General features: G+C 53.7%; 1 protein-coding gene across 7 annotated transcripts in view; it reads left to right on the top strand.

The window, feature by feature from the left end:
- The first annotated feature begins 2,333 nt into the window (after nt 1-2,333).
- Nucleotides 2,334-24,158, top strand: part of NUP214 (nucleoporin 214) — a 57,007-nt gene continuing 35,182 nt past the window's right edge. For all 7 annotated transcript variants that reach the window (XM_044439936.1, XM_044439937.1, XM_044439940.1 and 4 more), the window contains exons 1-21: nt 2,334-2,441; nt 2,633-2,828; nt 3,484-3,635; nt 4,144-4,333; nt 5,633-5,703; nt 6,125-6,188; nt 7,173-7,276; nt 8,528-8,634; nt 9,077-9,143; nt 10,745-10,871; nt 11,918-12,079; nt 12,731-13,175; nt 13,630-13,814; nt 14,625-14,716; nt 15,013-15,102; nt 15,603-15,752; nt 16,864-17,022; nt 18,816-18,919; nt 20,084-20,266; nt 22,722-22,807; nt 23,882-23,965. In XM_044439936.1, coding sequence (XP_044295871.1) covers nt 2,400-2,441; nt 2,633-2,828; nt 3,484-3,635; nt 4,144-4,333; nt 5,633-5,703; nt 6,125-6,188; nt 7,173-7,276; nt 8,528-8,634; nt 9,077-9,143; nt 10,745-10,871; nt 11,918-12,079; nt 12,731-13,175; nt 13,630-13,814; nt 14,625-14,716; nt 15,013-15,102; nt 15,603-15,752; nt 16,864-17,022; nt 18,816-18,919; nt 20,084-20,266; nt 22,722-22,807; nt 23,882-23,965 — 2,860 coding nt within the window. In that variant the 5' untranslated portion in view covers nt 2,334-2,399. The remainder of the gene's footprint in view (nt 2,442-2,632; nt 2,829-3,483; nt 3,636-4,143; nt 4,334-5,632; nt 5,704-6,124; nt 6,189-7,172; nt 7,277-8,527; nt 8,635-9,076; nt 9,144-10,744; nt 10,872-11,917; nt 12,080-12,730; nt 13,176-13,629; nt 13,815-14,624; nt 14,717-15,012; nt 15,103-15,602; nt 15,753-16,863; nt 17,023-18,815; nt 18,920-20,083; nt 20,267-22,721; nt 22,808-23,881; nt 23,966-24,158) is intronic.

Raw genomic sequence — 24,158 nt, 5'->3', positions numbered from 1 at the left:
TATACATCCCAACCTGCAGTGTCCCTGCCTCTCTTTCCCAGAAAGGACCAGAATTCCAAGCCAGGCTTCTGTGAGCTGTTCCTTGAAGAGAGTGGAACTCTCAGCTCACCTGCTGAGGACGGTGTCCCAAGGAAAGTTAACCCGTCTATTCTTGTGCTGAGAGCAACAAAACTGGCAAGGGCCAGCCAGGTCTTCCTAGCAGGATTGCGATCACCCTGATTCACATGTCCAAGCCCACAGCCAGGACTGACAATCTTTCCTGATTTACATGGCAATATCCTGTAATCCGTGGTATTGTATTAAGTCCCTTCTGCAGATCTCTCACATTCTTTTGACTGTGTTCCCATTATTTCATTATTTTGTCATCATCTGCTGCTGTGAGGTGACACAGAAGCCATAAAGCACTCTGTATATGTTCTAAAAGCTGGTAGTTGGTTGTGAGGACCGCTATGGATAGCATGCTGTCACTTCAGTAAGTCACTGCAGGGGGCCAGCATGATCTCACCAATAAAACTGCAGGGGTTCAAGGCGATTCAACCTTCCCTACAGGTCCCGGTGTTCATTCCTGCCATTGGTAAGAGACTCTGACACTGTGCAGACACATTCCAGACTGCATGGGTAAGGCCCTTCCAAACCCACTGTCTTCGTGAGAGTGTTTCCCAAACATGAAGTTATCACATAAAATATAAAGGGGTACCAATCCTATTTTAGATTGTAAGTTCCTCGGGGCAGATACCTGTCCTCTTGCACCTAGTAAAGCACCAGGCACAGTGGTGATGCCAGCAACTTACTATTATTAACAATGATGTACTCCTATCTTCAAAAAATACTTAAAAAACCATCCCATTGCCGCCCCGAGGCTTCAGCGATGGGTGCGGCATAGAAATGTTATAAATAAATAAATTTTAAACAGTGCGTCTGCCTCATTTCCAAGTCGATAGCCAGAGTGGTGTAGCAGTTCACTGGGACTCAGGCGATCCAGGTTCAAGTCCCCACTTGGCCGTGGAGCCAACTGGGTGACTTTGGGCCAGTCACAGACTCTTGGCCTGACCTACCTCACAGGGCTGTTGAGGATAAAATGGAAAGGAGGCAGCCACGGAGGATTATGCAGGCAACCTTGGGTTCCTTTGCAGGAAAGAAGGAGATAAGATTGAGAGCAGCAGGAGGAGAATGATGTGAATGTGTAAGAAAAAAGTGGGATATAAATCAAATCAATAGGCTCTGTCCTGGAGGGCTCTTGTGAAGATTGCCAAGGTTAGTTTTCCTCCAAAAAGCGCTTTTTAGTTACGGGCACTGCAGTCCCTAAGCATTTCTTAGATTAGAGGAAGTATAATAAAGCCCCACGCCTGTGACATTGTCCCACACACCCATGCCTGACCATGCGTGAAGGCTGGTCCCATTGAGGCAAACAGCAGTGCAATCTTATGCATTGGAGTTAATCAAGTGTGCACAATTTGGCAGCCTTGAAACAGATACAAATATGTGTGTTTATTAAACATTTCACTCTAGATAAGCCCTGAATGCATAATCTGCCATGTTCACCTTTGAAAAGGGCAAGAGGGTGATCAGTGGCTATCCAGATACTGTGGCCTACAAGCCCCCAAATTAAGGATGACGGATGCTGTGGGCCAAAGTTGCCCACCCGTTTGAGTTTATTTGGGGACTGCAAATCACAGCTGCTACTGTAAGTGCCACGGGGCAGGGCACTTACAGGGGCAGGGACTTACTCTTGAAGTCCTTGAGGCACTATGTATGTAAGGCACTTTGGAAATGAGGGGTTTTTTAAAGTTAAATAATAAGAAATAAACTGTGTGATAAATGGCAAAGAAGCAGCATCCATGCCAAAATCCTGAATTTATCTGTCGCTTTCTAAAGACGCCCCTTCCGTTCACTTCAGAGACTAAAAGAGTTCGGAACGCGAACGTTCTTTATAATCTAATTTTCGTAAGTCTGTGTTTTTATTCTTCTTCCGGTCTCCACCATTTCTAACATAGAGAAATAGACTCTCGGGCCTAGAGCGACACCAGAAGCCGTGTCCAAAACAGGTATCTTCCCCCTCCCACTCGGAAAAAGTTGGTTTGTTTCTCGCGCCCGCCGGACTGAAGGGACGATACGACACCGCTTGCGGCCTGAAGACCCGGCCGCTCCCTCGCGCCCGCCCTTTCCGGAAAAGCCTCGCGAAAGCGCTCCGAGCAAGCGTCGCCCGCCGCCTTCCCACCATACTCTTCCATAGAGTCCCGCGGCTAGAAAAACTGAAGGCGGAATAGAGCTACGCCTAGAGGGTCTTAGGAAGCGGAAGTGTCCGTCGTCCTTTCGTTCCCCCCACAGAGAAGAAGCGGCGGGGGATGTGATTGGTGGCTGCGCGCGCTCCGTCTGTCAGCGGCTTTAACGGCGGCGGGATGGGCGACGACATGGACGTGATTCCCGAGCGGGAGATGAAGGTGAGGCGGGCGGGCGGAGGAGAGGACCGGCATTGCGGGGGGGGGGGGGGAAACCAGGTTTTGAGCGGGTTCCTCGTGTGCTTTTTGGGGGGCGGGAGAACTGGAACGAGTGTGCGGGTCAGGAGGGGGTGTCCGGGGTGCGTGGAGCCCCCCGCAAGAGCAGCCCTTGAAAGCGGCGTGTGTGCCTGCAGGATTTTCAATTCAGGGCGCTGAAGAAAGTGCGTATCTTCGACACCCCCGAGGAGCTCCCCAAAGAGCGTTCCAGCCTCCTTGCCGTGTCCAACAAATACGGATTAGTCTTTGCTGGTTCTGCTGCTGGGCTGCAGATCTTCCAGACGAAAAACCTTCTGATGCAGATTCAAGGAGGGGATTCTCCTAATAAAATAGGTAAGTTTTACTCTGCCTTTTCTTCTTTCAGCTTCAGCTGGGGAGTTGTTAAGAGAAAGGTCATTTGTTCTGACCTGAGTATTCACAAGCTTCAAGGCAGTGAAAATTATCTGTAAATTGTGAATCTGCAGAATTGAGGTAGTGTAGTATATTGGGTAAGATAAGCAACAAATCCTGAAGTTCAGCTTCCTATATCAGGGCTGGATTCAGATCAATTGTATGGGTGGAAGTGAGCTTCCACACCACTTCTTTTCATTGTTGCCTCTCCAGCATCCTGAACATGCTACACAAAATCAGGAGATCTTGTTGAATGGGACAAGGTGTGGGAGAATTTCCCAGAATTGGTGGAGGGATCTTCCACAAGCAGAGCCATCCTCTCCACAAGGCAAATCATCAATCTAATTGTGGGAATTTAATATGAAAATGACTTCACTGATTCATACCAAGGTCTACCTCAGCCACTGTTGACTTTCCAATGGAGGTCAGCCAGTTGCTTTCAGGAAACCCAAAGGTTTGGTGATTTTTGTCCAACAAAATGGTGAAGGCACCAGTTGAAGAAGGCTGGTATACCAAGGTTTAAAAGCTGCAGGTTTTCAGCTATATTCTAAGAGTTGCTCATCTTTCCCCTGTTGTTTCCCTTGGCTTATTTTAAAAGTCGAGAATGTCCAGAGCCTTTTTGTCCCTATGAAGTTTCGTGTGCATCACCTGGCCATCAGCTGTGACAATCTGACACTCTCAGTCTGCATGGCCTCAAGTGAGGTTGGATCCTTCATTGGCTTTTTCGATATCCGGACCTTTGTAAATCAGGTAAGACTAGCTCAGTCCTTGGGCATACTTTGCAGCATTTTCCCTAAAAGCTCAGCACCTTGAAATGTACCCACTTCCTTGTTACCTCTGCAGCTGGTGATGTCCAGTCTGTTGCCAGCTACCTTTTCTGGAGGGAAAATGATTTTTCCATGGTCACACCTTGTTACAGCTCTCAACAAATGGAAATACTGTGCTATAACAGCTCAGAATCAATATTACCTGTTTCCATTTTTGCTGAAGCAGTTAGCCCCATATCCAAACCCTAAACTGTGGTTCGACTTAACTGGGTCAGTTGGAACTTGCCAGCTTCACAAATCATGGTTTTGGCCACAGCCATCTGTTTTCTAGAGAGTCGAGGCTGGAGAAAATGTGCCTTTCCTCATGGCCTTGAAGAATCCATGACTGAACTAGATAACCTGTGGTTTGAGTCATGAAAACATCTGCATGTGCATGTATAAGGACAAATGGGAGTGGCTTGTTGACAGGAGTATTTGATTCCTTCCAACAGGCTAAGCAGCAGAAGCGGCCATTTGCCTACCAGAAGATGGGTGGGGCTCTGGTTAGTGACCTGAAGTGGAACCCTGTGAACGCCTCCATGCTGGCCGTCTGTCTGTCTGATGGAAGCGTCTCCGTCCTGCAGGTGACAGACTCTGCGAAGGTGTATGCCACGTTGCCCGCCTCGGTGGCTGTCACATCAGGTTAGTAGCTTGGCTTTGGGCTGGTCTACCAATTCCTTGGATGCACCTGCTCGGTTAGGACCTGTTTTACCTGTGTTTGGGTATGCGCTGTAAAATCAGTGATGATACACTGAATGCATGTTTGGAAGCATTCTCCGCAGAGAATGTAGGTCAGGTCAGAGTGGCCCATGTCTTATTTACAGACGGCTGCCTTGGAATAGCCCTGGAAAGCGACTTTGTCCTGGTGCCCTGCTTGTGGTCTCTTGCACTCCCGTGGAGAGCCCGTGCTTTAAATTACTGAAGTGTCCTTGGCCTCTCAGTGTTTTGGGGTTTTTATCTGTGATTTACTTGTTGGCTTGCTACAGAGTCATACTGATGGTTCAGATTGGGTGATTTTATGCTGTGCTGAAATTGTGCTTAATACTGCTTTCTTAAAACCCGTCCAGAAAACCTTAGGGCAGCTGGTGACATACAGGTGCCATAAATTGCATGCTTCATACAGTTGTTACTGGGAGGAATGAGACTCGAAGGGTGCTAAGGCTCTGGTGGGGTGATATTGGAAGTAGAAAGTACTTGTCTCACCTTGCATTTGCATGGCACCTGCCCATCCACAGTGCCCTTGGAGGGGAATCTCCCCCCCACCACAAGTGGGGCTATACTTTCATCCAGGCCACCCCCATGTGAGTGCAGGCCCTCCTACCCATCTCCCCAGAGTGAAATAGCATCAGAGGCCTCGACGGCAGCTCCCTTTGGTCGCCTCAGTTGTTTACTTCCATGCCTCATGTAGAGAGCAAGCCTCTGCAGCCCGTCTGACCAGGGAGGCTCGGCCAGGGCTTCATGCGCCGTGCTGCAGCTGAGAGAGCTGAGGGCCCGCCTCGCATCATCACAGGGCAAAGGCTTCTGATGGATACCCTGCTTGTGCGTGGAAAGGCCCAGGGCCAGTTCCGTCCCCCTCCGCCACTCCACGTGCTGCGGCCTGTCACTCCCGGCGTCCCTCACCATGGGCCGGTGGCATGCAGGCCAGAGCGTCTGGAGGGCCACGGCTTGCCCAGAACCTAGTTGGCCAGGTTGTCTGATATGAGGCAGCTGCCCATGTTCCTTCTCTGGGCTGGGGAGAGGCGTTTAGGAAGAGCACAAAGCTGAGGATCAGAGGGAAGCGCTTGGCCATCAGCTTCCTCCCCTCCCGCTGATGTGCTTTCCACAAACCTTTGAAGGCGCCTTTGAACGATTGCAGGAAGGACAATCGAAACGGTTTGCTGAGCCCCCGCTGCTCTCTCTGTCCCCCTCGTTAACGGAACCCGCCTTTCCTCCTCCTCGCAGTGTGCTGGAGTCCCAAAGGAAAGCAGCTGGCCGTGGGCAAGCAGAACGGCACCGTGGTCCAGTATCTGCCGGTAAGTTTCAGGCTGGGTGCTTCTGTGGCTGAACCCTTCGGCTCCCACAGTGCCTTGCCCCTCCCTCCTCCAACTCTTGCTTGGCGAGGTGGAGTTTCCACCCTGCTTTGTTCACTTCCCCATGTGTGAGTCACCATTAGCCCAGATGCCCCTCTGCTACCCCATCCTGGAGATGTAGGGAGAAGCCAGCCATGTGCATCATGGCAGGGGCAAGGCTGGAGCAGCGGGCGGCCCGCGCGACGATGCAGAGTAGCACGAGGGGACGCCACACGCCCGTATGACGTGCTCCGGGCGCTTGAACGCACCTGGGCCAATTCAGTGTCATTGTTGCATCTTTGAGATGTAGCATTGCTGAACTCGCCCCCGCCCTCCTTTAATGAAAGAGACCGTTTTAACCACTCCTGTCATTCTGTTTTTTTAGAACCTACAGGAGAAGAAATTGATCCCCTGCCCCCCCTTCTATGATTCCGATAATCCTGTTAAAGGTAGGCTTCCCCAGTTTGGCCCCATGACCGGTTGGTATCGCAGCCACGTTTCTTTCCACGATGCTGAAAGCATTCTTTCAGCAGCCGGGTGTCCAGTTCAAGAATTTTTCCATGAAAGGCAGGATTACCTAGGCAGATGGTGGAGTCTTGTGACAGCCATTCTCGAGTGGCCCAGGGTTGTGGGTGCAAGATAACTTTCATGTTCAGAAGGTCAACCTGCAAAAACTGGGTGATAGCGAAACGGCAGGATGTTACTTATAAAAATACAGAGTTATCCGCATTGGCGTTTTGGTTATGGCATGCTGTATTTTATAACAACTCTGTTTCACAGGATGGATTTACTGTTTCGTCTTTGGCAGTAAAATCATCAAGGTTGTTCCTTTTTAGAGGAATAACTATTATTGTTGCTAGCACCAACTTTAGTGGAGATGCCACCTTCCCCAGCAACTCGAGAAAGAGCTGGGAAAAACGTGTCTGAAATCCTGAAGAGTTGCTGCTAATTTGGGCGCACCAGTTCGCCTCAGTTGAGCAGGCTCACGATGCATTGGGCTGCAGGGAGAACCTGCATGGCGTGGTGGTTAAGAGAGCTGGACTGCGGTCTGAGGTCCGGGTTCTAGTCCTCTTTCAGGCATGAAGCTCTCTGGGCGATCATGGGTCCCTCACAGAATCTCCGCCTTGCCTACTCACGGGAGAGGAGGAAACACAGCTATGGTCAGGCACCTTGGAGAGGCAAGATATAAAGAAGAGGAGAGGCAAGATATAAATCTACAAATGAAAGATATAAATATAGTAATCGTCATCAAATACAGCTGCCATCGGCTTCAGCTGGGCCAGTGGGAGCTGCAGTCCAGCGCAAGTGCAGGGCACTAGGCGGGGAGAGGCTGATGCCACTGATGCCGACTGAGGCGGGTGGACCAGGGTCAGGCGTGGAATGTGGGTGCTTCCCAGGCCCTTCTGACCACCGCTTCTGTCTTACGCTTCCAGTCCTGGACGTGCTGTGGGTCGGCACTTACGTCTTCACCATCGTATATGCTGCTGCCGACGGCACCTTGGAAACCGCTCCGGAAGTGGTGATGGCGATCCTTCCCGTATGTGTTTCATGGCAACCAGGGAAGCCCTTCATTGTTTGGCTGCTGTGCATTTGCCGGCCAGTTATTCCCTTGCACTGGCCTGCTCCGCGTTTCTGGCTTGTCTGCGCGTAGGCTGGGCTTAGATCACATAACGATGATAGTGCTAGTTTTGTATCTATCCCACCCAATTGCCAACGAGCAGTTTACAGCGCAGTAGTCCATGCTTGAGAGCTGAGCATGGGTCACTGAAACATGGGTTCTGGTGTGGTCTGAACCTGTTTGCGACAATCCATGGTTTGTTATCCACAAATGGTGGGTTCTTTTCCTGGGTTGTTCATGAGTAACAAACCATGGTTTCTTAGTGCAGAAGCATTCTGACAACATATTAACCCACAGTTCAATGATAACCCATACTTATCCCTCAAGTTTCTGTGTTGTCTGAACCCAACCATAGCATACTGGCACATCAGTTCGGCAGCATGTGTCTTCTGGCTGTGTGTGTTTTATAAATGGAGGACCATCCCCTCCGGAGAGCCCCTGTCTGCTGTCAGGAGCAGTACAACCTGTGTACTTCTAGCCCAGCTTTTCTGCCATGTACTGTGACACTGCATTTACCTACCGAAGTTCTCAGTCATGTCTTTGACCTGGTTGGTGCGTAAAGCTCAACACAGTTTGGGATGTTGAAGCATAGGTTGCCATAATTCAAAACAGCTTCACTAACAGGTCATGGTTTTTTAACCAGGAACAACCCAGAAGAGAACCTGCGGCTTATTGGTCGGTTGTGAACTCTGCACAGTTTAAACCATGGGTTGTCCTTACATGCCATCCCAGAACCAGGGGTGGTTCATGGGTTACAGAGTGGCGGGTGGGCGGGAGCAGTGAAAAAGCCCAGTTGTTCCAGATACCAGTACTACAGAGGCATTTGGGATATTGGTGGGGAGCAGGCCAAAGAGTAAGGAAACAAGCAGACCAAGGGCGGGAGGTAATAAACTGTGTTTTGTCTGATCATCAGCCCAACTAACCCGGGATAGAGTGAAAAGCTCGTGGGTTAATGTTATGTGCGAACCAGTCCAAGGCCTGCACCTTTGCCCTGAATGTCGACAATCCTAAATGCACAAGCACGTGCTTCTACCTGTTAGGGGTGCCTGACCTTTCATAGCAATCCAAGCTTGTGGCCTCTTTGTGGCCCCCTCGTTCGTGTGCGCTTAGCCAGATTCATCCCCAGCCAGCCATTCTGTCTGCAACCTTCTGCTCCTTCTCTCCATTCAGAAAAAGGAGGACAAGCGGCCTGAGATATTTGTGAATTTTATGGAGCCCTGCTACGGCAGCTGCACGGAGAGGCAGCACCACTATTTCCTTAACTACATGGAGGAGTGGTAAGTCTCAGAGGACGGCACGCGAGCTTGCCCGTGTCTTTTGGTCGGGTTTGTCCGCCTCTGCCGCTTTTTGCTGGATGCCACAGCCAGCCACGTCCAGGCAGAGTGCGGTGCTTCCGTGAGGCTCCTTGGCCGCTAACCTTAGGATGGGGGCAGTGTTCTGGGGAGGGGGAGAGACACAAGCAACCCCCTTCTTCCTCTTGGTTTCCCAACAAGTGGCACCAGAGCAGACGTACAACGCGCCCTGGGAAGGGTCCCCCTCGTCTAGGTTGCACGGCGGCTCACCAGCTGTCCCGGTGGGGGACCCCAAGCAGGAGGGGAACGTGACAGCCCCCCCCTTCCCCAGGGATGGGCTGCACCCCCTCCGTGCTGCTGGGAGAAATCTGGCTGCTGGGCTGGGGTGTGTCTTGACGTTGCTTTTCCTTTGTTCTCCGCCTCAAAGGGATCTGATCCTCGCCGCTTCTGCCGCTTCTACAGAGGTCAGCATCCTGGCGAGGCAAGGAGACCAGGTAAGCGGTTCCTCCTGCCAGCGCCTCGGAGAAACCAGAAAGGCAGCGGCGAGCTTTTCAGGCAGGGATGAGAAACCTCAGGCTGAGGGAGCAACTGCCGCCCACCTGGGCTCCAGAACTGGCCTCTTCCCCCCCCCCCCCCCCCCGGTGGCCTCACTCCTTTCTCCTGACCACCAATTATTCAATGGTTTCCCAGCTTTTCTGGGGATTCTTCTGCACGGTGGAAAATCAAGGCACCTCTCCCTCATTAATAACAGCGCAGAGCCTTACACTAAAAGAAGCGGGTCTTTTTTGGCCCACCTTTGTCCGTGGACCCTTCCAGGTTGAAAGCATGAAATGCTACAATATGGCCAGAGTACTCGCAGCTCCGATTCGGAAACCACACAGAAGCAGAAGTCTGGATTGCTAAGCACTTGCTCAGTTCGAACACGGGCAGGCCGATTTTCAGGCGATACCTAAAAGGCCAGAAGGAAGGTGTCTGGCAGGCTGTGCTGATTTTCGCAGCTAAGATGCCACAGCGAGAAGGCCGGTTTCCTAGCTGCCGCCCCTCTGCCTCACTTCCCTTGGTGGGGCACACCGATGAGGCCTTCTGGGGGCTAAATCTGGGAGGAGCCAGAGCACGCCCATGGGAGGCCTGTCAGGAGCAGAGCTGGCTGGAGCCAGGGGTCAGACTAGATGGCCCCGGAGACCCATTCTGACTCTCTCTGCTTCTGTGTTTCTATGCCCTTGCCTGGGGGAAAGCCGCTTTTGTGGAGCGGGCATGCTGCAGCAGAGTAAGCCCTGTTGGCAGGGCTGTGGGGGAGGGCGTGGGTCAGGTTCCAGATACGTGGGGGGAGCTCGCTGCCTCTGTGTGCCACTGGCTAGGAAGGGGGGTAGAAGCAGGGGGAAGCTGTGGAGCAGCCCACAGGTATCAGCAAGGCGCAGCGGGGCCAGAGCCTAAGATAGGCAGGAGGCACTGCCCAATCGGAGGAAAGGAGGAGGCGTTTAGGCAGCATCGGGGGTGAAGCTTGGTTTGACGGGATCGGATCGGCCTGGATGGGCCCTTGGGGTCAGCTGACTGCGTGCTCAGAGTGGCCGGCCAGCTGCCCAGGAAGTCTGGTGCTGGAGGTCCCCAGGGTAGGGCTGGCGCCCTGAGGGTGTGAAGGACTCCTTCTGGGATGCGCTTCAGCCACCAGAGGTGGGGCAGGTTGAAGGAGGGCAAAGCTGCGGGGAGGTGGGGTTTCGGAGAGGCGTGGATGGCTCCTTCCAAGTCCCGGCTGAGACCTGGGCTGGATCTGATGCCCGCTCAAGAAACGCAGCTCCCCAACGGCCATGGACTGCAGGGGGCCAGAGGAGGGATCGCCAGGCGAAGCGCTCGGCATGCGAGGCGGTCACGCGCAGTGGGAGGGTCAGCACATGTCCATGGGAGGGTGCGGCTCTCGGGCAAACTCCTGCAGGCCTGATGGAGGACAGCTCGGGCCAGGTGGAGCTCCCCTTCCCCACCTGGCTGCCTCCCTTCCGCCGGAGCGGGAGCCTCCTCTCTGGGGTCTTTCTGCCTCCCCAACAGCACAGGCCCCAGAGGTGTGTGGCACGCGGGGCCGATCCAGCTTACTCTCTTGCAGAACAACTGGGAGCTCTGGGTTCTGGAGGACTCCAGCCGAGCAGAGCTTCCCGTCACGGAGAAGAGTGACGACACCTTGCCGGTGGGCGTGGCCATCGACTGCACCAGCAATGTGCCCATACCTGTCGGTGGGTGTCTGCGTGGGGCGCCGGAGCTCCCCTCCTCTCCCCCCCCCCCAAGGAGAGCCCCAGGACATTCGCAGCGGAGTTGACCCTTGCCCCGACCCCTTCCGGTGCTCCCCTCTCCCCCAAAGCCGCGGGGGATTTGCTGGTCCATTCAAGGCCAGGCCTCTCCCAAAGCCCAGCGGGTTGACCTGCCACTCCGCCTCATCAAGGAGAAAATCCCTCCCCCGGGGCGACTGCAGGGGTTGCTCTAAACTCAGGGGGAACAGGGAATTTAGCGGTAGCTAAAAGCAATACAATTTGAAACATTGTAATAGAGAATACGATAAAATCATAATATCCATCATAAAATAAAAATACGATGAAAACAGTGCGATTAGGCAGAAAGGTCTAAGTAGCGCCGTAGGTGCGCTGAGAAAGGAAGGTTTTTGGCAGGTGCCTGGAACTCAGCAAAACAGCCCCCTGGCCAAGCTCGTGTGGTGAGGCGTGCCCCGGTTGGGGTGCCACCACAGGAAAGGCCCTGCCCCTGCAGCCTCCCCTTTAGCCTCACTGAGGGGAGGGACTCAGAGGAGAACCTCAATTGATGATCTTAAGCAACGAGCAGGGAGGTTCAGAGCAAGGCGCTCCCTGAGGTAACGCGGCCCCAAGCTGTTCAGGGCTTTCTGTGTCGTAGTCAAAACCTTGAAATCAGCCTGGACTGGAACTTGCTGCCAGTGCCAGCAACGAGGGACTGGTGTGATGTATTTATTTATCAGGATCGGTCCTCGTTAGCAACTGTTCTGCCCTGTTCTTTCCCCCATTTCCTCCTCCTTCCTTTGCCCTTTTGTGCCGGGTGTTTGTAGACCACGAGTCTGTGGGCAGAGATGGTCCCCTTTCCACCCTGGGGGCCTTTTGTTTCTTGGGGCTGGAAAAAGTGCTTCTGAACAAAGCCACGTGATGCAGGCACGCCGTGTCCCTCCCTCGTCACATACTCTCTGCTCCCCTCCTGGACCGTCTCGAGGGCTGCCTTGCGAGGCGCGGACATGCCTGAGGCCGGTGCGGCTCTTTTGCAGGTGAGAACAAGACCTTGGACCCGGCGCCGGTGCTGCTGCTGCTCTCCACGGATGGGGTGCTGTGTCCCTTTTACATGGTCAACCAGAACCCCGGCGTGAGGTCTCCACTCGTGGTGCCTGAGCCTCTCCCCACGGAAGGGGAGAGGGGAGCCAGACCTGCTGGTAGGTGCAGCTGGGGGCCGCTGGGAGCCACTCAGAGAGGAATCGGAAACAAAACCCAGTGTCTTGACGTCTGTTTCCCACCTTGGAGGGAAAGGCAAGACATGACAGAAATATGCAGAACTGTGCCTGGAGAGTTTCCCCCCTCCTTCAAATGGTGCCTCCTTGAAGCTAAACAGGCAGCGCCGTCCAGTGGTGAGAGTGCCGGCCGGACCACAGGAGGTCTGGATTCTGGGTCCCACGCAGCCCTGGCACTCACTGGGTGACTTTGGGCCAGTCGTCAATTCGCAGTTCAGTCTGCCTCGCAGGATTGTTGTGAAGACAAACTGTGGAGGAGAGTTACGTCAGCTACTTGGGTTCCTGGTAAGAGAGGTGGCAGGGCAGCTGGGTAGGAAGAGTTCCAGTCCCTGCCCAACCATCCAGCTCATGGAGCGACTCCAGCACAAACACTGATACACAGTGAAATTACCATACAGGGTGGCTGTGAGGGTAAAATGGAACGGAGGAGAGACGAGCGAGTTCTGCGGCCCACTCCAGCCGGCCTCTTTTCATGGCCTGATGTTAATTGGTCACAGTTGCTTTGTTTTTCCTGCTCTGGTTGTGGGCATTGCAGAAACACTCCACTTCTCTCCTTTTTTTCTGCCTTCTTTCCAGGTAGCACTCCCCCTTCCTCAGCACCTGCCCCTCCGAAAGTGGAAGCAACCCCGGCTGTAGCTGCTCCTGCCTCAGCCTCATCATCAGCGCCAAGTGGCGGAGCAGCTGCGTTCTCCTTCGCATCTTCCACGTTAAAGATAACCGGATCCACTGCAGAGGCTTCCCTTCCACATCCCCTCCCTTCGGAGACCTCCAAGCCTCCACCTGGTTCCAGTTCTGGCGGAGCAGCCGGCTTCTCCTTCTCCTCCACCCCGTCCAGAGTGCCCCAAACCCCGTGCCTGCCAGCCAGCCCTGCTCCCCCCTCTGCCTCCCCTTTCTCTTTTGCATCCGTGAACTTCAAAACAAACGCAAATGGCTCAGCAGGTCCCCCTCCTTCTGGAACTCCCATTGAGCTGAAGCAGAATTTTGCCCCTTCGTCCTCTGTGAAAGTTAACCTCAGCGAAAAGTAAGTTATCGATGCACTTGCTGTCATTTAGAGTGGATCCGGAGGGGACTCTGGGGGTGGGGGAGTGAAGCGAGGGATGCAGAATATCTAGCCCTCCAGAGGGCCCAGCCCGGCCCACTCTTGGCAAGGCTAACCTGAGGCATGCGCTCTTACAAATGGCTGCCACAAGGGTGCAGCTTGTCCATTCCAAGGACGGCCATTCGCAACCCACTGATTCCGTGGGGGACAACTCTGCGGCTCAGAGGAAAGTAACTTGCCCCCGAACCCGTATCCAAGGCAGGGGCTGGCCTTGATCCCCAAAACACAAAGCCACTCTTGGGGTGCACTTTGAAGCTTGCCAGCCTCCTAGTTAAAAAAGAACAATTACTTTTTCTCTTTAAAGGCAGAAGTGGCGGGGGGGGGGGGTGTTGTGCTGGAGGCCTGCCTCAGCCTTAGCCTTTCCCCTCCCGTTCAGGTTCTCTGCTGTGGAGTCTTCTGCACCCACGGGCAGCAGCAGCGGCGTCAGTGCCCAGAGCTCCACCATCTTCACCTTCTGCCCTGCGGCAAAGCCTGCACCTTCGGGGCCTCTCAGCCAGACGTCTCTGCTCTCCACCCCTCCGTCCGCACCCATAAAGGCTTCGACCCCTGTATTGTCCGCAAGTATGGCTCCTCCGCTCGCACGGTTCCCTGCTCCTGCCCCGGCCCTGCACTCTCACAGCGGCAGTGGGGCTGCCCTGATTTTCCTTCTGAGTGCTTCTGTTTAAGAAATAATTCTAATCGCCCTGAACTGGGTGGCATTTGGGGAAAGGCTTGTAAGCTGCGCTCCAGTGGAAGTTGCGCTGATCACTCTGACCCACAGCATGTAGGTCATTGCCTATATTATCATGACTTTGACCATCTGAGGCCGTGAGTGGGTCCCCCTGCTCCGTGCCCAACCTCTTCCCAGTTATGGCGACAACGTTTGCCCTGGGCGTTTGGAGAACATGTTGCGGATGCAAGCTTTGCGTGGTAGGAGCTGGCCTTCTGGACACAGTACCAAGAAATGTGCAGCTTCATCAGAAATGGGTCTCAAAGACTAAACATTCTGTGAAGAGCTTATACTCTATTTGTTCTTCTCTACTGCCTAATCGCCGAAGTTCTCTGGTCAGTTCAACACAACTGCAAGACTGCCGGTTTAGCGCCTCAAATTGTCCAGTTCTTGGTGCAGGAGAAGCTGGCCATCACTCCTGCCATGCGGGGGCCTTTTTTTTTTTAACCACCCCCTCCCCCAGCTCTGATCCACCTTTACAAGAGCTCTCTGTTGTGCTGGTCTGCCTAAGATGCTGAGACCAGTCCCTTTCCCCTGCCCTGTGTTCCCTTAACATTGGGGGGGTTTGTCCCCTCATCTTGCTCCCTGCGCCGTTCCTGGAACGTTGCCCTCCTGTTGCATTTCACCCTTGTTGAAAGGCCTCTTGCTTGTTTCTTTCTCAGCGATGCGTCCTGCCCAGAGCGGTCCACCAGCTCCCGCGCTCCAGAAAACAGCCAAGACTGCCCCAGCTGTGTCAAAATCCAGCCCCTCCCAGGTAATGAAGGGTGGGAGATGGCTGCACCTTGGGGCCGGTGGTACAGTGGCAGGGGGATGCAGCCCAGGGAATGCCGGCCTGTTCTCCCTGATGAATCCCGGACTGCTTTTTCTGCGAGGTTGGTGCTTGCCTGTGGTTGGTGGCTCTCTCCACGTCCAGGCCCTTGTGCTCATCCTGAAGAATGTCCTGCAGCACTCGGCATTCTTCAGGTGGCGCGGCTCTCTACAACATGGGAGTTGTAGGCCTTCGATCACCCATCCTGCATGGCCCTCACGTTCCAACCGTGTGTTTTGCAGGGCCGGCAGCCGCCTTCAGGCCCAGGGATGGAGAAGCCGCCGCCTCAGTGGAAGGATTCGGACCCCGTCATCACAGGGATAAGAGAGGAGGTGAGACTTGGCAGAATTGTCGGCCGCCCTGCCTCCCGTCACCTTGCTCGACGCTTGTGTGGGATCGTCCCTCGCAAGGGTTAGCGGAAGGCTGTGCTTCGGGGCCGGCTTCAAGCACAGCACCTTCTGCTGGGCTGTTCTGGCCGTGCTCTGAGCTTAGTGAGAAGTGACTCCTGTGCAAACACAGCCGATAAGCTTCTTCTGAAGATGGGTGCATCTTACACTTCCCCACCTTTTCAGGTGCAAGGATGCTAGTTACCTGCACTTGCAGTCCAGAAGAAGTTCCCCTGCTGTCAGAAGTTTGGCAAACACCTGTCTTTTTTCTAAGGAATTAGAGTTCCTTTTACTACTGCATATTTTGAACAATAGGTATTGACGCTTGACTTCCCCAAAACAATTTCATGGAGATGTTCCTCTGGAGGGTTCCCCGTACCCCACTCTGAGCTCTCATGGCCTGGGTGTCTCCTTAAAATGTACATAAGCGTGTCTTGCCTCCATAGATAGCCCATTTCCAGAAGGAGATGGAAGAGCTGAAAAGCCGGACAGGCAAAACCTCTTTCCAGGTGGGCACTGAGGAAGAGAAGGTGACACTGAGGACGGAGTCAAATGACCTTCACACCTTCCTCTTGGAGATCAAAGAGACCACCGAGGTAAGAGCCTCGGCAGGAGGGGCCGCTCTCCAGCGGAGAAGCAGCCGGATTCCGAGAAGAGCAGATCCGGCTTTCCAGGCTAGGAGTGGACAGCCCATTGGTCCAGAGCTTTTCAAGCGCTCCCAGAGGATCCGCTCCTTCCATTGTCTGGCTGGTAGCAGCCGGGCCAAATCCATCCAGTGGAGATCGGGCTAGGAGGGAGAGTCCGTGGCCAGGGGGCAGCGACCCACTCACCCTTGCTGAGCTCACACCAACGAGAGCAGGGCAAGCCTTTTTTGACCTTTTCCTTCTTTTTAACCCCAGTTGGAGAAGGCTGGGCCAGAAGGTTGGGCCATGCTTAATATATATATATATGTGTATATCTGTGTGTATATATATATGTGTGTATATATATACATGTATATATATGTGTGAGAGCCAGTGTGGCGTAGAGGTTAAGAGCACGGGACTGGGACTCAGGTGATCCGGGTTCGAGTCCCCACTCGGCCATGGAGCCAACTGGGTGACTTTGGGCCAGTCATAGACTCTCAGCCCAACCTACCTCACAGGGTTGTTGTTGTGGGGATAAGATGGAGGAGGAGAGATGATGTAAGCTGCCTTGAGCCCTTTGTAGGAAAAAGGCAGGATATAAATCAATCAATCAATCAATCAATATAAATATGTGTATATGTATTTGTTGTGTTTGTATTCCCGGGCTGCACACACGATCCACCTCCTCCTCCGTGTTATCCTTACAACAATCCTGGAAGGTAAATCAGGCTGAGAGTCAGTGGCTGGCAGAAAATCCCCCAGTGAGCTTTATGACCGAGTGGGGTCCAGGTCCTGCGCTCTGGCTGCTGCGTGCACCAAAGCTTACTGGGCAAACTAGGCAAGCCCTGCACTGCCTTCAGATGACCATTTAAGCCGTGCTATGAATCAACCTGCTAGCTTTGCCCTGGGGCCTTTTGTGTGTGTGAGCCAGCAAATCAGGAAAAGTTCCACTGGAGTTATTTCCCTATTCCATCCAAACTTGGGAGACTTGGCTGACAGCTTGGGAGCATTTCTGCATGAAGCCGCATTTCTCCGGGTGGCATGGGAATTCTCAATGTGTCTCTCTGTCTCTTGGTCACAGTCCCTTCATGGAGACATCAGCCTTCTCAAAACTAACCTGTTGGAGGCATTTGCAGGAGTGGAGGAAGCAAGAGAGAAGGATGAGCGGGCTCACAACTCTGAGTACTTGCACTTGCTCTACAAGAAGCCTTTGGATCCAAAGAGCGAAGCCCAACTTCAGGTGCAGACACAGCACACAAGGAAAATGAAATGGGAAGGGTAGAGGAAAAATGAACCTTTCAGTGAGGCTGGGAGAATCGCCCTGCTTCTGTTTCTCATGTCCCTCTGCAGAGCCACTGAAATGGCTCTACAGAAAGGGCCCTTTGGTCTCCAGCAAAGGGTTCCTTCCACTTGTTCTTGTTCCCTCCGAGTCATGGGGAGTGGGGTTGCCCAGGGAGGTGATGGGAAGAATGTGGGGAGAGGCATTCCACACTGATACTTGGACAGACTAAAATTATCCCCAAGTCTTGGCATTTCTCTGAGCATCCTCGGGGGAAGTTCAAAAGACAAGTGCCTTGAAGAGCGATTTGAGGGCCAGGAGTGGGGGTCTTCCAGCAGGGCTGGATGGCTGTTTTGCAGAAGGGAGTGACCGGCCCATGGGGACCAAGAGCCTTTCATGGCTGAAGGAGGTTTCGAATTGTGTCCTTCCAGCCCTGCTGTGGACAGTGGTGCTGTAATCCCTATGGCACACTGGCCCTCAGTGAGAATTGGGGCTGGCTGAGGGCATTTGCAAGCTCAGCTGAGTCCTTGAACTGCCGTGATTAATAACAATGTGCCACCCCCTTTTTGGGCCCGTCTGGGAGCCAATCCCAGTGACTTGACTTAAAGAAACAAATCTAATGCTGTGCAAAGAAAGCTTCTGAGGAGGTGCCAGTTTAATCTCTTAAGCTTAAAAAAATTCACCGTGGGTGATTGTTTTTATCCTCGCTTGCTGTCCCACTCGGTGATGATTGATAAGCACTTGGGCTGTTGCAGTTAATTTCACGGATGGTAAGACTTAAAACCAAATGAGCTCGTAAATGCGGGGTGGCAGCAGGAACTTCCTGGCAGCATATAAAATGGTTTTGAACAAGACGGAGAGACTTGGGAGGTGGGCAGGGAAGGGGAAGTGGGGGGAGGCTTGGCGTCTCTGCCCCCCGGCGTGTCGAAGCTCAACAAGTTATTTCTCCCCTGTTGCCCTGAGCTGTTCAATACCGAACAGATCCCTGGGGCCCTTGCCCAATGGATCCAGCTTAGAGGCACAGGGATAATACAGGATGCCCCCCTGCCCACCGCCGTGCAGAAGCCGCAGTTAAAATGACGCCTTAAACAATAAGGCCGCAGTCTTATTTCCAGGCGGTTGGCTGTGAAAAGTTGGTTCCAGCAAGGACAACAGAAAGTTTTGTGGCACCATAAAGGTTAGGCATCTATTTTGGCGGAGTCTTGGGAAGATGCCCGTGTCACCAAATCAGCTTGCCGTCCTCATCACAGTCATTAACCTGATCACCACATTTGGCACGAGCTGCAGCTTTTGAACAGCCTTCAGGGACATCCCCTTAAAAATCTGGCGCTGTTTCCCCCACTGAGAGAGTGTTAGGCCTGGGCAGCAACACCAGAGCATAGGTGGAGAGAGTGCCATTCAGTCTCCATTTCTGTGGAACTCGCTAGCCCTGACGGGCAGGCCAGGGACCAGCAGGGTGGCGCTTCCAGTGCTTCCCGAAAGCATCTTGACTCCTCTTCAGCCTGTCAGTTTTTACTGATCATTCCTGGGTTTTGTAGTGCTGCTTCGTTTTATTTTCTTTCCCTTGCCTTTTTTATTCCTCACCACTCTGGAATCTGCATAGATATGGAAAGGCAAATCCGAATTTGAAATAAAAATTAAAAATAAGTAACGCTCTTGGCCTTTCATGGCTTTGGGAACTTAAGGTTTTGGCTTGCATGTTCCTGGTGGATTAGAATGATGGCTTTGAATTAAACTTTCCTGTTTTTGGCCAGGAAATTCGACGCTTGCACCAGTACGTGAAGTTTGCTGTCCAGGATGTGAACGACGTCCTAGATCTGGAATGGGATCGGCACCTGGAGCAGCAGAAGAAGCAGAGGTGAGCAACCTGCACGTCAGGCGATGGGGCCTGTGCTTCAGGGCCTTTCTAACAGCGTGGGTATTAAACCGCAGGCCCGAGAGCCGAAAGCAGCCCCCCGGGATCCTTGGGGAGCCTTCCAGGATTCCTGAGGTGGCTACCCAGTTTAGACCACCCATATTCCACGGTTTCTCAGCCCTGTGCAGGCCACATTCTTGGAAGGCTGAAATGCCTCTCCTAAGGCCCAGTCGTAGGAGAAGGGAACATGTGCCGGTATATATATGGGAACATGTGCTGCAGCTTCCTCTTCATTCCCACTGCCTTTGACTTTTTCCCAGCCCACCACTGGAATGACCCCTCCTCCCTGGGAGCCTCTCAGGAATGGAATGCGCCCGTTGCCGAGAGAGAGAGATTCTAAGCTTACCTTTCACGATGGACGTGGGTTTGCTCGGAAGGAGTGAGCTGGCTGGCATTTCCATTTTCCTTGTGAGCCTTGAGTGCACACCCACCCGTTTCCAGTCAACATGGAGCAGGCTATTAATTTTGCTCAGTACGGGCCAGATTCCCATCTAGCCAGCCAACCAGCTTGCAGTCGAGTTTGTTCCCAGAAGTGATGCACAGCTGGAGCAAGGCCCAAGTTTGAAGCCCGGGGCCTGGTCCAGGCAAGGTCTCTCTCTCTCGATTTGAGGACAGTTGGGAAGGGAAAAACCCACTTGTACCAAGGCTGGCGTGCAGTTTCTCGAATTCAGGGGTGAAGTGCAGGTGCAGCAGGCCACAGCCGCTGCCGTGGGTTTTATGCTGTTGCTCTCTCCCGCCCTGACAGAGCCTGTCAGCAGGCTCACGGGCTCCATCATCCCCTCCTGGCAGATGGGGAGTTGCGTTGAGAGAGGCAAACAGTGTTGTTTTCACGGCGGAAACAACCTTCTCTCCAGAATGACTAAGGGAGGCAGCTTCAGGGCAATGCTCTCCAGTGCTCTTCCTAACAAACTGAACGCCCACAGCCTTGGCTTTGGAGCCCTGGGAAACCTGCTGGGTACCTCCGTCTCCTTCCAGTCGAGCGGATGCACGCAGCATCGAACGGAAGTGTTCCCTGTCCACCTGGCCTTTCTCCCTTGCTGCCTCTCCCTTTCCGTCTCCAGCTCGCGAACATTCCCTTCTGATTGACTCCCCTTTCTCTCTTAACAGGCGCTTGATGGTACCTGAGCGCGAAACTCTCTTCAATGCCCTTACCAATAACCGGGAGATCATAAATCAGCAGAGGAAAAGACTCAAAAACCTGGTGGACAGCCTGCAGGCGCTCCGCCTGTACAAGCAGGTGTCCCCGTGGAATCTCTCTGCACCTGCCTCTTCCCGCAGCGGTGTGCAGAGGTGCGTGTTGCCAAAGCATTCTGGGAAGGGGCTCTCCTTACCTCTGTAGAACCCCCCAACCCAAGTCTCGTCCCTGAGTTCATCCAGCAGGGCTGGGGAGAAGGACGCGGACTGCGCAGCCTCTTTCCTTGCCGCCAGCTCTCGGCCTGTTCTGCGCAGCATGGAAAATCGGCTTGCTTTGCTTTGGTGAAGGAAGCTTCTAGCCCTTGAGGTCACAGCTGTGCTGGGAATGCAGTGTGGGGTCGTGGTGAAGAGCACGAGACTGGGACTCAGGCAACCCGGGTTCTAGTCCCCGCTCAGCCAGGGAGCCAACTTGGGTGACTTTGGGCCAGTCACGGACCCTACCTCACAGGTTGTTGTTGTGGGGATAAGATGGAGGGGGAGAATGATGTAAGCTGCCGTGAGCCCTTCGTAGGAAAAAGGCAGGATATAAATTGGAAAATAAGTGGAATGAATGAATGAATGCAAGGAACCCGGTGCCTGGGACTGGGGCAGCATGAATAGGCCTTTCCATCGTTGGACATGGGGGACCAGTGCACAGAAACAGGACTTTTCCTGCACCGGCATCAGGGCTCCCACCAGCTGCCCCTTTGGGACTGATGTTGCAGCATTTGGTTAAAGAAGGGTGATTTCTTTGCCTCTGTGAGGACTTGAAACTTGTCCAGTCAGATCAACTTCAAGCCTGGGCTCTTCAGTCCTAGGCACACTTGTGCCCAGATCTAGAGTCCATCGGTAAGATAAGTGGCACTGGCCCAAAGGGCTGTTTACGTGTGCCGAAGGCACTTCCGTTTGCCCATGGGAAGGGTCTAAGTGTTCTCCAATTTCTTCCCACCAGATACAGCCCCCCAGCACTAAACATAAAGATGGTGGCACAGCAGCTTGTAAACTTGAACCTTGGGGGAAAACCAGGCAGAAGCCAGGAAGCATCCGTTCTGGGCTGAACCATCCCCAGGGGTGTGGATGGAAATGTCCTCAGAGGGAGGAAATCGGCCCTGAGCATCTGGGGAAGCACAATAGCCCCCCAGGGAGGCCGAGGTGCCAGAGCCCCCCAGGGAGGGACGCCGTGTGTGGTGGTTCCTGTCTGTGTGCGAGGAAATGTTAGAGTGCCTGGCTTTCGAGCAGAGCCGACATTTCGGGGGCCTCCCCTAGGAATGGAGAGAACCGGCGTGATGTCTGGGTCTCTGGGCCACAACTCTGTTGGGATGGCTGGGGGGGCTGCTGGAGGAGGGCTCACCCTGTCTGCCAAAGCGGGCACTGCGTCGGGCAGGCGGAGGAGCCCGAAAAGGCCTGGTTCGCCACGGAAGGCCTGTGGGGGCAAGGCCTGGCTCCAGGACTGACACAGTCCCAGAAACATGCTCTCATCCCCCAGGTCAGGATGATCTGTGTGAGCTGCAGAAGGGAAGTACAGCCAGAACCCCTCCCAAGAGGAGGAGCGGTCATGGCTGCCTTCCACTCCCCCCACGTAAATAAATGCACATTCGATCCACCACAGAGCGGTGAAATTTCTCTGTGCCCTCGGACAGTTGGTCAGGGAGCCAACAGGGGAGGTGGCCCTGCATCTCGCCTGAAATGGCCTTGCCCGTGACCGAGTTCGGCGTCTGAGAGTTGTCGAACCAACCGGAAGCACCAGTCGCCATGCCGTTCAATATATATTTTGTGAGAAACTGCCCAGAAAGTCCAACACCCCGGACTTAAGTTCTCTCAAGCAAAGGAAGTGGCAACAAGGAAGTCAAAAGGGGGCATCTAGCAGGCTTCAGAATGCTTGGTAGTTACTCAGAATCACAACGGCAAAAGCGCTCTTAGAAAGCATCCCACAGGTGGGGAGAGGGAGCCCCAGGGGCCAGGGGAACTCTTGGGGACAAGAAGGCTTCCATCAGAAAATGGGCATTATTTATTTATTTATTTAAAGTTTTTATATGCCGTCCCCTTGCTCTATAGCCTCGGGACGGCTCACAGAAATAAATGGCACAGACGCATCTGGCCTGCGTAAGCCCCCGTTTCCCACTGCCGGCCTTTCCCCGTTTGCGAACGCGTTGCCAGACTTACATGGCAGTTAATGGCTGTGAAGTGCAGCCTTAGCTCCCCGGGGCCATCGTTGCCCTTGTTCACCAGGGAACGCTGCTCCTGCACTTTTCCTAAGAATAATTTTTCCCTGCTCCTTAACCCCAAGGCCTTCCCAAATGGCTCAGTCAGAAGGGGTTCCCCGCCTGCAAGCTTGCCGTCCACGAAGGCACCGCACAAAAGGAAGGAGGACTGGGGAGGGAAGAGGGGGTGGTGCACAGTCCCATGCCAGGCTGGGGGAGGCGGCGGCACTTAAAGGCTCCTACTCTGCCTTAAGGGTCGTCATGGAAATTCGTGCCTGTGCATCAAGTCTTCTAAACCCGTTTGCGATTTTAACGAGCGGCTTCCTTTCTTCTCTTTTCTGTGTGGCTTTTTCAATCTCCTGTGGATTCAGCCTTGACAGCGAACTGGAGAGCCTGAGCAACGCCTTGACCAAAGCAACACTGGAGTCTTGCGCCAAAACGCCGCCAAAAGCAGCAGGTGACGGCTCCCGGGAGGCTCTCTTTGCAGCGCCGGTGCACTGACTCTCTGCATCCACAGTCTACATGAGGAAGGGCCCCTCCACCCAATTTTGAGGGGTCTTCCCCTCCCGATTTTCTCTGCGGACTTTTCCAGGCCGGGGTGGGGGGGGTCTCTATGGGTAGGAGGAGCCAGGCAGTCAATTTCTGTCAGCGTAGTTAATCTAGTTTAAAACTGGATCCAGTCCATCCTCTCTCTCTCTCTCTCTCTCTGTCTGTCTCTTGCTCTCGGTGTCTGTCTCGCTCTCTGTCTCACTCTCTGTCTCTCTCTGGTGTGTGTGTGTGTGTGTGCCCATCCCAGTCTACTGTAAACGATTTATTTACTTTTATGTATTTTTCTGTTGTATATTTTTTGTTTTGATGGAATTCACGCAAAGAAGAAAGAGTGTGTCATTGCGTTTAGTGAAGCAACGCTCTCTGTGTCGTGCAGCGCCCGTGGCTGTAGTCGCCGCAGCAGAAGTAGACTGCCACTGAGCCGTCTGTGTTTGCGATGAAGCTGCATGGATCCCCCTGGGACAGGGTGGCCAAAATGTGGGGCCAGCACTGAGGGAGCCCCGCTCTTAGGACCCACTGGCCTCATGGCTCGTGTGGCTTCTAGCCAAAGCTTGCCACGGTGTGCCAATTGACAACCTCTGGTTAGCACCACCCCGTGATTTGAAACTGGAAAGGGACAGTAGGAAGTTGCAGAGCCGGCTTGGGGCTATTTGTGGGCTTCCTGTGGGGGTGACACAGAGGCCTGGATCCGTGAAAGTCCAGCAGCCGACCCACGAGGGAACACGCCTGATGCCCAAACCACAGTGTGGCTCGAGGGCTGAGCCGGGCCAGATGTGTGCTGCTGCCCGTTCTCACAACCCGAGTCCACGTTGCAGCACATGGGACACGTGCAAGTTGCCGTTGCCTCCGCTGACACGTCTGTGCAATGGGTCTAAGAATTCTGGATCGTTGAGTCTCCAGGACTACAAGGGTCTCTGTCAAGAGCACTGGATAAGCAGCCCTCCTTATCGCTGAAGTGACCCTGACCCCTTTTCCCTTTCAGCTAAGCTCTCCCCTGTGAAGCAGGCGCAGCTGAGGAACTTCCTCGCCAAGCGGAAAATGCCGCCCGTGAGATCGACTGCGCCAGGTATCCCCTCGCACCTGGAAGCTCTCCCCAGTACCTGGCAAAAGCACGTGGCTTGCACTCCTGGTGACGTCATTGGCCTGTTCTTCAGATCTGTCCCCCTTTGAGGGATTTAGATGGGGAGGGTGAGCCAATGGGCAGAGATGCCCGGAAAAGGCAAGAAAAGGATCTCTGTGGCTTCAGAGAGGCTGCAACT

This window comes from Varanus komodoensis, unplaced genomic scaffold, assembly GCF_004798865.1.
Source record: "Varanus komodoensis strain SLA01 unplaced genomic scaffold, ASM479886v1 scaffold36, whole genome shotgun sequence".
Classification (NCBI taxonomy): Eukaryota; Metazoa; Chordata; class Lepidosauria; order Squamata; family Varanidae; genus Varanus; species Varanus komodoensis.
This window is presented reverse-complemented; position numbering and strand designations above follow the sequence as displayed.